Genomic DNA, 13,074 nt, shown 5'->3' with positions numbered 1-13,074 from the left:
TTCAAGTTGGTGCTAAGCTAACCCAGTTAATTTGCTAATGTGTTATGAAATTCCAATTGGCATGTACTACAGCGCCTGATAAAAGTTTGTAAGAGGCAAAAACACTTGGACACAATTGGACAGTAAATGAATGGAATAAAGGTTTGTGCATAAATAAGTACCACTGTAGCACTTTTGGCTCTAACAAAAGAACTTATGTAAAACAGAGAACAGTGTTGCTTCCCCACTAAACTGATGGTCATACTCCTTGACTGATGTTTTGCAAAAATGCTTAATACATTAACAATGAGTAAAACACCGGAGGAGCTTATAACACTTTTAGCGGAATGCACGTGAAAAGGAAAAACCCATTACATGTGCAACATGCCTGCAGTCACACCCATACACATAGAAGATTGAAAGCATTTCATAATCACACATTTGTGTGTTGGCAAAAAAAACAATTCTCTCAAAGCCACCTCAAACACAAAAAAAATTATTATTTACAAAGTCTTTTAGGTCAATAGTGAGTCATCCACAATTACAGTTGAACCCGGTTATGTCGCCGGCCTAGGGGTTTGCCAAAAAGCGTGTGCTTGAACATGTGCTTGAAATTTCTTTATTTACATGATGTGCGTTAATAAATAAGAATGTACATGCACGTGTTTTTGGAGTTTTCCTTTTACACAACAGCGTTGCCGCGATTTGTTTGATGAAGCGATTGGCATGCTATAAAAATTTACATATATGTTTGCTAACAACAAAAGGCATATGTGCACCAACTAACAGCAGAGATTTACCAGTATTCAATACAAACCTTTATTATATTCTCCAACATTGCAAACACAAAAATCGCTCACAAAATCACAGTGTAGTTCGTTTTTACAAAAAGCTAACCAGTGTCAAAATTAAATTCGCGAGAAATTTTACACCGACACAGCTCTGAAAAGTATCCTACATGCAGTTACTATGGTTTCTTTACCATGTCTAAAATGGTTTGTGCAGATGTGCTTGCCTGTGCTAACTGCACACTTGATACAATGTCTTCATCTGTGATCACGCTATCAGTAACAACGTTTTTGTCAATTTTTATGTAATCTTGGAATTCCTGGACAGTAACTCCTGTGCCTCCTCTTCCAAGATAGCATCCGTAGGGCTTGATTTTTCCTCCACTTCCGCAAGTTCTTCTGCGGCTGCACGGCACTGTGCCTGAAACTCACGCCCACTAATATAAGACGCAACCTGGGTGAGGGGTACGTAAAACTTTGTATAAGACGTGTCTTATATACGCGAAAATACGGTAGTGAGATGGTGAAGTGGCATCGATAACTAACATTTTTAAAAGCCGGCGCTTGGTCATTGGGATCGAGATAACCGACGTTAAGTGGCAAATTTGGCCCTCTTTTGTGCTCGAGATATTAGGGTGCGGCGACATAAAAGAATTGACATAACTGATGAGAAAATGCTAGGACAAAGAGAGAATTTGCCGGTTCCACTTCAAAAAAGTCGACTTAATAGGGTTGGCGAGTTAACCGAGGTCGAGATAAGTGGGTTCGACTAGATCACCCTTAAAGCAATACAAAATCTTTTTAATAAAATACATAGTCAAAGCAAAGGGGGAAAATAAATAAATAAATGAATAAATAAATAAACTATAATTTCTTTTTTAACTAGTTACTAGAAGCTTCCAATAAAATAGCCATTTCAACTCAAGGCTTACTTAAGAATTTTGGACTCAATCTTTCCAAAATATTTGTCACCAAAATTAACCTGCTTTCTCCTCACAAGTCCCCCTGAATCAATAGCAGTTTCAATTATCCTATATAAAGGCTACTGCTGCCCAGGTAGATCATTGTCCTTGATGATCACTATATCCACTGCTAACAGATTTCTCCTAGTGATGTGTCAGTACTGGCCAACAGTGATATTGGAGAGATACTCCATATGATAATTCCAACAAAAATATTTTTTACAAAATGCTGTATATGGCACCACCTTTTTCTGGCATATATGTCCTCGTTGACTATCCCCTTTGCAGGAAGTAAAATGATGGTGGATTTTATAGATAGAAAATGATTTTGCATCTTTTCTTTCCAAAGCAATCGAAAATGTAGCGTAATGAACACTTCTCGCGGTTCTGACACTCCCATATACTTTACCACCTTCTTAGCCAAAAAAGGCATTCATCTTATCTGCATCAAATTTATTGAGGGCTTCAGACAACTCACCCACAATGTTGCTCGCTTGATCAGATTTAATCTGTCCAACTGCTCCATATATGGCAATAAAATTAAGAATTCCATTGACATACAACAGCAACTTAAGCATCTCAATATAAATGGCACAAAAAAATAAACAAGATAATAAAGATAAGATCCATATCTTTTATGCACCGGTCATACATATTTAACAAAAAATGGGCAAAAACAATCCATACCACACGAAGTAAAAGGCTACAGATAGTTGTAGAATCATAAAATGCTATATAACAGGGGTGTCAAACTCAAATTCACAGTGGGCCAAAATTAAAAACTGGGACGAAATCGTGGGTCAAACTCAATATTTATTAAAAATTTGACTGCAATTGTGCTTTCCGTCTCTTCAGATGTGTAATGAACCTTTTCATATGGAAACAAACTTAGGTTTTGCATACATATTGAATCTGGAACAACCAAAGTTTAATATTATAAACACACGAGAAATTTTATTTGAAATAAAACACACATCAGTGGTATTCGTTTCGGTATTATGTCTGTCTCTCTCTATCTATAGACCTAATTCCTTTTAAAAGTAAATCTTTTTTCACAGGGCAACAACACAACCAAAAATAATAATAATAATAATAATAATAATAATTTCCTTCAATTAAAAAAAAGCAATCTTTCAACTATTACCAGGCCATGCCTTAGAGTAGAAAAAGTGCATAAAGACATCATTCATTCAAAATCAGTTTTTACACTCTGATTTACTCTGATGCACATTGGTTCAAGCCAATGTGCATCAATGTCTGGGTTTAGGCTCTGAGCTGAGGAAATCCTAAGGATTGAGTGAAGGTGTTCATCAGTTAAACTCCTGAGTGGTGTTTTGTTCATCTCCATTAAAGAGAACAGTTACACACACAGATATGTGCTGGTGAACACAGAGAGGATTTGAGCAGCTTGGACACGGAGTTGGAGCAGTGTGTCGGCGAGGAAACATGGAAACTGTGCAGCACACACAGAGTCGTACTTTGACTTGAGCGTGTCTCTACATTGAAGTTCAATCAGCTCCATTTGGAGGTTGGTTGGTGCGCTTCCCACGTCAACCAGAAACGTATTACTGAGCAGTTCAAATCTGCATTTCTGGGCTTCAAATCTCCGGGTAAATTCAGCACTGAGTAGGCAGAGTTTTTCAGCGGTCTCGACTGACGCACCAACGCACTAACAAAGCATTCTGGGATTTGTAGTATTAGCTTTGTATGCGCTATATACTGGCGGGCCAGCTCTAATACACATTTGATATGATCTCGTGGGCCAAATATAATTGATTGCCAGATTGCCCCGCGGGCCTGAGTTTGACACCCCTGCTATATAAGGTTAGGGCCATATATTTGCGGCAAAATATATTTCTTTGTGAGTGAAATTTCTGCCAAGTTCGCCATTGGCGACAATCCAAATTTTCACATCCAAATGATTGCATAATATGTGCATGTTTTGTAACCTTTCTAACCAGTATCTTATTTGATTTATCTTTCCGTGTCAGTCAATGAACACCGTGCCAAAAGACATTTCAAGAAAGCAGGTTTAAAAATAATGAGAGACAACACACAGCACAAAAACACAGCACTTTTATCATGACTCTTGGACAACTACAATTTTGGAGAAAAAAATGAAATTGACACATTGCTGAAATGGTATCAAGACAGGTTGCTGAAAAATGGATGTGACATCAGTGCTGTACAGGCAAAATGGAGATTGCTGGAAACCCTTGTAAAACAGTTTATAGATTAATCCTATCGCAGCTTGTGGGAGCCCCTACTAACAAAAGAGCCCTACTGCACAGATTTCCAGAATGTTTTGCATCTAGTTGAGAATTCTTGTCCTACCAATTTCAGTGTGAACGTGGCTTTTCAGCTCAAGACAGGATCAAATCATCATCTTTCAGCTTCTCCCATTAGGGGTCGCCACAGCTGATCATCCGTCTCCATACCCGCCGTCCTCTACATCTGCCCCTTTCAACCCAACTACCTGCATGTCTTCCCTCACCACATCCATAAACCGCCTTCTAGGCCTTCCTCTTTCCCTCCTTCCTGGTGTCTCCATACTCAGCATTAGTCACTCCCAACGAAAACCTGAACATCTTCAGCTCTGCTACCTCCAGCTCCACCTCCTTTCTTTTACTCAATGCCACGGTCTCTAAACCATACAACATCTCAGGTCTCACCATAGTCCTATAAACTTTCCCTTTCAGGCTCCCAGATATTCTTCTATCACAAATCACTCCTGCTATCACTCTTCTCCACCCTGCCTGCACTCTTTTCTTCACTTCCCTAACACACTCTCCATTACTTTGCACTGTTGAACCCAGGTACCTGAACTCCTCCACCTTCACCACCTCTTCGCCCTGCAACTGCACCACTCCACTGCCCTCCCTCTCATTCACACACATGTACTCGGTCTTACTCCTACTGACTTTCATTCCCCTTCTCTCCAGCGTGTACCTCCACTTTTCCAGGCTCTTCTCAACCTGCTCCCTACTTTCACCATAAATCATATAGTTCACAAACATCATAGTCCACGGAGACTCCTGTCTGACCTCGTCCATCAACCTGTCCATCACCACTGCAAACAATAAAGGGCTCAGAGCAGAACCTTGATGCAGTTCAACCTCTACCTTAAACCAGTCTGTCGTTCCTACTGCACACGTCACTGCTGTAACACTGTCCTCATACATGTCCTGCACCACCCTCACATACTTCTCTGACACACCTGACTTCCCCATACAATACCACAACTCCTCTCTCCACTCTGTAGTTCGCTTTCTCTAAATCCACAAACACACAATGCAACTCCTTCTGACCTTCTCTATACTTCTCTGGGCTCTTAAATTTATGTGGTGCCTGTATTGATCTTTTTGTCCGGAGCCCTGTAAGGTGTTACAATATGATTAATATAGGGATAAATTGAACTGCAATGAATTTCATTGATGGTAATACCTTAGAATACCTTGTTGTTTAACTCTTTCATGGATGTCAGCTATGATAAATTTTATAATGTGATGGTCCTTGGGAATAATTGTAAGATGTCTGAATAGACTACAAAGAGACTTGTTATTTAGTCTTTGTTCATACATGGAGAATATTCTTCTTATCTTTTTTTTTGAATAGCCTATCTTTGTAGCACAATTATTGTTGCTTAAACAAACAGAATGTTGAGGACCCTGAGGTTCCCCTACAGCTCTGTGGATGTTTCTCGTTATCACGACTTAATTTTCCAAAAATGTTTTACTAGAGTCAGCATCATCGCAGCATCATGAAAATTAACTATAACTATTTGTGGCAGCGGGCACATGGGAACACGACTTGTCACTGATCACAAGGAAACAATGTTTGTAATGTCAAGATGACAAGAAAAGTCTTCACTGTCCTCATACATGTCTCACATACTTCTCTGACACACCTGACTTCCTCATATAGTACCACAACTCCTCTTTCCATCCTGTCGTACGTTTTTTCTAAATCGCCAAATGCACCACTGTGTTTTGCAGCTGGATTTCTGACTCGGGTTGCATTATTCCCAATTACAGGGTGAGTTTCATTCAGCAAAATATGTGATAATCCTTCTGTAAAGTTCATTTTTCAAACTCTATTGCACTGAAATCACATAGTCTTTGTATCCCACTAAAATGACTGGTGTTTTCCGCTGCTTTTCTGATATTCGTGAAGCCTCCAGCGTTAGAAATAAAAATTGCGTTATTGTGTTTCACTTTTTGCCCAAAAGATCTGCGTGCAGTAGCTTGTTTTCTTTCCGGAATGAAAACTGTTCTTTATATAAAAATATACTTTGCTATATGTTCTCTGAGAGTAATCATTTCCCCTTCAATAGTTCTAAACACACACATTTGTTTTTCAGGTGGTTGATCGGGATAAATCCGGAAAAGAGCACAAGGCTGTAGGAGTATCAAAGTGGACGTGTCTCCAGTCTACTTAAAAAATTTATATATTTTAAGTGGGACATTATATAAGTAATAGACACTACAGACCACACACAAACATTGCATACACACACTCACAACACACACATCACACACACATTCATATTCACTCAGAAATACTGTAGATACTTGGGTGTTTTCTGTCATTCACTTTGTCTTTCTTTAGATGTATTTCCATACATGTAATAAGCTTTGGGCTTTTGGTTGACCATTGTTTTTATTTTATACAAATGTTCTGTAAATAAGAATCTGTTATTTTTTTTATGTTATTTAGGTTTTATACTAAGACAGTTTAATAAAGAAGAGATGTTTTGAAACAACTCTCTAAAGCTGATTTACTTCTGTTAAAGGGTACATTTATACATGGTAGTAATGTGGTGTTTTGTAGTTAAACAAAAACCGCAATTTTTTTAAATCACAAGGTTTAAAAAAAAACTGCTAATTATATTTTCAGAAATATACTTTAATGTATAAACAGTTTTATGTTGTATTTAGAAAAACAGCAGCCAACTGTAAATTTCACCAACAATAAGACACTGTTAATTTTACAATAAGTTGCTGGCAACAGTGCGGCCAGTTATTTACTGTTTTTTAACGGGAAAATTTTTAACAGTGCACAGTCAAACATGGAAGTAGAATCTTAATGGCTGAAAATACTTCTGGACTCTCTGAACCAACTTCACCATACAACAAGACAATTCCCAGAGCACATGGTCAAGCTTTGAGCATTATTTAAAAAGCAAACAGGCAGCTGGAGTGTTATGTATCATGGAATGGTCTGCCTACTCACCAGACATAAATTTAATTGCTCTGGTATAAACTGGACTGCAAGTTCAGAAAGAAATATACGACAGGCACCTTTGGCAAGTTATAGAGGAGGCAGGCAAAGTTTTTTACATTTAATTTGTGGATGCAAAGAGTGTCTAAATCTATGTTAAGGGAGGTTTGTTCAATGAAAATAAAAGTACAACATCTGCGCATTTATATATTTTTGATCAAAGTAAATCTTTTAAATATTCTAAACCATGAGTAAATATGAGCTTTGTAATCACAAACAAATGCTCATAACAAAAATTGTTGACTGATTTGGTGCAAAATAATTGGTAAATTGAATGCGATTTGTTTGTGATCACACGACAATTGGTTTAAATGACAGATTTTGAATTAGACTGAATGGGACTCTTTCTAATAATAAACTCCAATTCTAATAAATAAGGGGTTTAGACAAAAAATATATTCTAATAACTAGAGTGGTGGGGAAAAGGGCTAAAAATATCTAATAAGATCTGTATGTAATTTATTATGTCAGATTTCTGGTTATTTTTAACCATGTAAATTTTAGATGATGTAAGCTTGAATTTGAATCAATTAAAGAAAACTAACTGTAAGCAAACTAACTGACTCTCACCTACAACATATCCTGTCTTTGTCCAAAAATTAAAAGAAGTCATGAAGCCTTTATTTAATATGTGCGCTGCAACCCAGTTGAATAAACCTTTTAAAAAATAAGGACCATCATCATGTCTCTTGTTAGAGGTCATTGATGTTACAAACTGATATTAGTAATTTAATTCTATAGTACTATAAACAAGATTGTGTTTTCATTGTACTCTATGTTTCACTGAAAAAAAATAGAAAACTGAATAAAACTGAATTTGTAGAGCATATTACAGAGTAATGTTCTCTATTTAGTCAATTGATCATAATTAGAAAAAAAAAAATCAAAGAAATATGCATTTTTCACACTTGCTTAATTAATTAATGCTTAATTATTATTACTCACAATGATAAAAACACACATTGAACAAACCCAACTTAAGATGAATAAAGAGAAAAACTGACCTGTTAAACAGTTGAAATTCCCCTTAACTTTAGGCTCCATGCGAGTGGCATTGCTCTTGACTTGTTCAACTGAAATTAGGCATTTTGTTGTACACAAAAGGGATTCACTTTTGACGCCACCCTGATCAACAGCAAGAACTTCTGTTGAAAAAAAGGCAAACTCTATCTGACACTCCAAAATATCCTACTAATAGAAAATCTTTATTCTTAGTGTTGCACATCTGAGCTCCAGCACCTTTAGGTGACAGGTCTTTGTGTGGTCCTGCCGATTCTCCTCTGACTGTAGTTTCAAACTCATCAGAGTGGTCCCATTTGTTCAAGGGAATTGCAGATGAAATGTATTCCTCAGCAAACTGTATAGCTTCAACACCACTGGTGCTTGTGGGTCTATTTTTTTGTAATTTATGCACTTTGATAATGGACGGCTCAGTAAGGGTATGTTTACTTACTGTAAATGGATTAGCCACTGGGTTTAAAGTCTGTGTCTTGGCCTTTTCCCAAAGCTAGGAGAAATTAAAGAACAAAATATTGTTGGATGATATCCTCTGGCTTTTTGTAAATGACAAGAGTAGGTTTTGTTACTGTACAGCTGTGAGAAACACACACTTGAGTTTGTAAATACACAGGCACCTTTTGAGGCATTTCAGCTTTTTTGTCACTGCCTAGGGTAGACTTCCTTTTGAAACAAAACATCCTGAAATATAAGAATATACAAACATAACTTTATTAAGATTCCTTTCATTATCCGATATCAGAAAATTATCTCTAGAACGTACACAGAACAGTGCAAAAAAAACATCCTTTAAGGGTCTGCAGGCTCAAACACATTGATGAGCAAGATCAGAGAAGAATGACTAAGCTTGCTTATTATAACTATATAAAACCCTAATTCAGGGTATTTGTGTATAAAAGCGTACTTTAAAAAAAAAAATGCCAAAAATGCAATGAAAGATATTAAGTTTAATTATCTTTAATTTTGACATTTTAAGGCTTATAGTGGCAGAGCAGGTAAATAAAGTCCTCCAAAAAACAACAATCCCTCGCTGAATCTTTCCAGCATACATATCCAACTGGTCCCGAGAGACACATGAAAATAACACAGGCAGTGGGGGTTTTCATTGCCAAAGATTTGCAGCCGTTTTCGGTGATTGGAGATGCAGGCTTTTGTCATCTTATAAAAACACTCGATCCGCGTTACAGACTACCGTCTCGCACTTTTTTCAGCACCGTGATAATTCCCGACCTCTATGAAAAGACTTGCAACAGTATTGTGTACGTATTGGCTCAAGCACAGAGCCTTTCTCTGACCACAGATGGTTGGACCTCGCGGGCAACCGTGTTCACTACATGTCGGATTGAGAAATGAACAGGGCTGTACTCCAAACCCGTCCCCTGTATGAAAGTCATACAAGCGCTCATTTGGCAGAAGAGTTAACAAACGCAGTGAATACATGTAAGTTGAGGAGGACAAATATGTTTAGGAATTTGTGTGTTCCCCAGTTTGTACATTGGCCACCAGCAGCTGTGAGATGTCAGTGTTAATTTTAAAATAAAAAATGTTTATATTATACAAAACACTAGGAACCAGTGGACTTTTCTTTGCTTTTAAGTAAAATAAAGGAGTATTTCAATAAATCGTTTTTATTTGTTTCTTCTTAACCTCTTACTGTTCTTATTGCCTAAGCATAGAATAACAAAAAACACTTATGTGTTAAGCCATCAGAACCGAACCGAACCGAAAACCGTGGTTAAAAAAATCGAGGTATGTATTGAACTGTGGGCTAACTGTATTGTTGCATCCCTAATATGATATATATATATATATATATATACACACACACACACACACACACACACACACACACCGTTATTTCCGGACTATAAAGCGCACCCACTGAATATATAAGCCGCACCCACTGAATTTTACAAATATTTTTATTTTTAACATAAATAAGCCGCACCTGTCTATAAACCTCAGGTGTCTACACTAATGTACTTTACACAGGCTTTAACAAAAGACACGTTACACACGGTGTAACAGGTGAAATATGTTGCGCTTCTATTAGGAGCATAGAGGTATTTTGGGAATAGCATGCACGGCATCCTTCCGGTATTACTGCGTGTGTGTGCGTGTGTTATGTCCTTATTATTTTCTGATGCTCATTTTTAAGTTTCTTTGACTAACCCATAACGCTGTTGCCAAGAAAAATAAAAAAGCACGAATTTTGGAAACCTGTCTGTGCTTATATGATTTCTGTTGCAACTGGAGTTTTAGTGAGCTCTCCCTTGACCCAGACTCAACGCGTTACAACGGCTTGTATCTAAACAGTAGCCGACCAAGTAAGTCATTGTTCACTGTCTTCCTCCTTCCTTTCACAACTACAGTGGTACCTTGACCTACGAGTGCATTAATGTACGAGGTACGAGCGGTCACCCGGTCGATTTTTTTGCTTTGTTACGCGAGCAAAAAATTGAGGTACGAGCTCGAGACGCCGTTGCTAGATGGCGAAGCCAGAAAGCGAAGATTGTAACGAAAATTAAGATAAGCAAAGAAGAAAAAGTGAAAATTTTTAAGTTTAGGGATACGTAGTGTACAGGAGTGATAGTAAAAAACAAGTTTTCAATATGGAAAACTCGTAGGTCAAGGTACCACTGTATTTCCCTCGAGAGTTTATCTTTTGTCATCGTCGTGTGCCACCGGTGGAAGTTTTTCTCCCGAAGCCATGCAGCTCAGAACACAGGTGAGGTGCGTTTTTTCGTTTCTGTTTGGAAATTTTATTGGTCTAATGTTTTGGGGTTCAGTTTTTTGGCTTGAAGTTTGTGAATCCGGGAAAAACCCAGGAAAAATCCATAAATTTGCCGCTTTGTTGTTTAAGCCGCGGGGTTCAAAACGTGGGAAAAAAGTAGCGGCTTATAGTCCGAAAAATACGGTGTGTGTGTGTATGTATATATATATATATATATATATATATATATATATATATATATATATATATATATATATATATATATATATATATATATATATTACACATACATACACACACAAATTATTTATATATTTATCTTTTTTGACCTATAGAGTTTTAGCCGGCAACGGCAAATGGCACGGTGGATTGTGTTCACCGACAATATTTTATGGAAGTATTCCTGAGCCCATGTTGTGATTTCCACTATATTAGCATTCCTGTATGTGATGCAGTGCCGTCTAAGGGCCCGAAGATCACAGGCATCCAGTATGGTTTTCTGCCCTTTTGACCCTTGCACACAGATTGTTCCAGATTCTCTGAATCTTTGGATGATATTATGCACTGTAGATGATAACTTCAAACTCCTTGCAAATTTTCTTTGAGAAACTCCTTCCTGATATTGCTCCACTATTTTTCATCGCAGCACTGGGGGAATTGGTAATCCTCTGCCTATCTTGATTTCTGAGAGACACTGCCACTCTGAGAGGCTCTTTTTTATAACAAATCATGTTGCCAATTGACCTAATAAGTTGCACATTGGTCCTCCTACGGTTCCTTATATGTACATTTAACTTTTCCGGCCTCTTATTGCTACCGGTCACAACTTTTTTGGAATGTGTAGCGCTCATGAAATCCAAAATGAGCCAATATTTGGCATGACATTTCAAAATGTCTCTTTTAACATTTGATATGTTATTTATATTCTACTGTGAATAAAATATAAGTTTATGAGATTTGAAAATTATTGCATTCCATTTTTATTTACAATTTGTACAGTGCCCCAACTTTTTTGGAATCGGGGGTGTATATATATATATATATATATATATATATATATATATATATATATATATATATATAAACAAACTATTTGTGTTTAAGCCCACTACATGTGCATTTATTCCTGAACTCCTTATAAAATGGGTGGAGTGCAGAGCTTGGTACCCATGCACAGCCCACATAAATAAAGCGGGTATACCTGTGGGCTTCCGTAGTTGGCCCATGGTGATCTTTGATATGGCCCAACCTGCCATAGATAGAAGATGGAGGGGGTGAAAGGCCATTTAAAAAAAAAAAAAAAAAAAAGGACTGAGCTAGAACGTAGGTTTCACTAAACTAGACCTATGAAAATATGTTTTAGTTAAGTAGATTACAGTAGAATGTTCTCTATTTGTTTGTCTAAATCTTATCATATGGTAAATAACAGGATGGGAATTTACATTTTACTATATTGTTTGGTATAATGCAACATTCATTGTCGACACACGGCCCTCAGTCAAGTTTGATTTTTAGCCCTTTATAGAAAAAAGTTTGGGTATCACTGGTTTAAACCTAACAAAATAAGGAAACTAAATTATAAACTTACCCTGTCTTTGATTTGGCTGAAGACTTGCTTCGTGCGGCTGCGCTGCTGAACCGCTTAAGCTGCTCTTTTAAATTGTTTTGAGGGAGTGTAGACATTGCGTAAAAATAATGGAGTTGCACGGTAACTATGTAATCAAAAAATAAATGTAGAAGAGATAATAGATATTGCATACTACTTGACAAGTGGCTAACTACATAGCTAATCCAAATGCCATTTTTGAATTAGTGCTACCTGGCTAAAGTATAACCGGCTACCGTTGAAACTTTGTTTCACTTTTCCCAAACATAAGAATCACTCACAAAGAGTAAAATAATATAATATACGGAAAAGAGTGACAGAATGCATCTTTTACAAAACAGCCGAAACAGTAAACGCGGTTATCCGAGTTTCCTGCCCGGTTTACGTCGCTAGCCAATCCGCTGCACATGCGCAGATACATTTCATGAGAGTACCACAGGAGCGAATCTCACACAACATAGGCCGTAAGGTGAAGCCGTTTTTCGTTTCATCCCGTTCCCATATATGGGGCACTAAATTATTTTCATTCCAATAAAAAGAGCTATTGGTTTTGAGCGTGAAGATAAAAGTTCTCCATGTATAATCCTGCAGTTTATTTTTTATTAGTGTTTAAAGTCGGCAATAGTTCCTTCATCGCGTAATCGTATTTTGATCATGAGTGATTCGGCTCCACGTCACGTTTAGGAAGTACAACCAATAAGGTGGCGG

General features: G+C 37.3%; 1 protein-coding gene across 4 annotated transcripts in view; it reads right to left on the bottom strand.

Annotated features, from left to right (window-relative positions):
- The window catches only part of blm (BLM RecQ like helicase), a 33,204-nt gene extending 20,424 nt beyond the window's left edge, over positions 1-12,780 (bottom strand). Inside the window, exons 1-5 of one of the 4 annotated variants that reach the window (XM_083552614.1) lie at positions 12,349-12,761; positions 8,644-8,707; positions 8,463-8,516; positions 8,249-8,366; positions 8,014-8,154 (exon numbers count right to left, since the gene is read on the bottom strand). In XM_083552614.1, the coding sequence (XP_083408740.1) occupies positions 8,014-8,154; positions 8,249-8,366; positions 8,463-8,516; positions 8,644-8,707; positions 12,349-12,518 (547 nt within the window). In that variant the 5' untranslated portion in view covers positions 12,519-12,761. Of the gene's footprint in view, positions 1-8,013; positions 8,155-8,248; positions 8,517-8,643; positions 8,708-12,348 lie in introns of all 4 variants that reach the window. The other 3 variants (XM_083552611.1, XM_083552613.1, XM_083552612.1) reach the window with 3 other exon arrangements.
- Between the last annotated feature and the right edge of the window lie 294 nt (positions 12,781-13,074).

Source organism: Silurus aristotelis, assembly GCF_946808225.1.
Source record: "Silurus aristotelis genome assembly, chromosome: 10".
NCBI lineage: Eukaryota > Metazoa > Chordata > Actinopteri > Siluriformes > Siluridae > Silurus > Silurus aristotelis.
The sequence above is the reverse complement of the archived record's forward strand: the minus strand, read 5'-3'. Positions and strand labels throughout refer to the sequence as shown.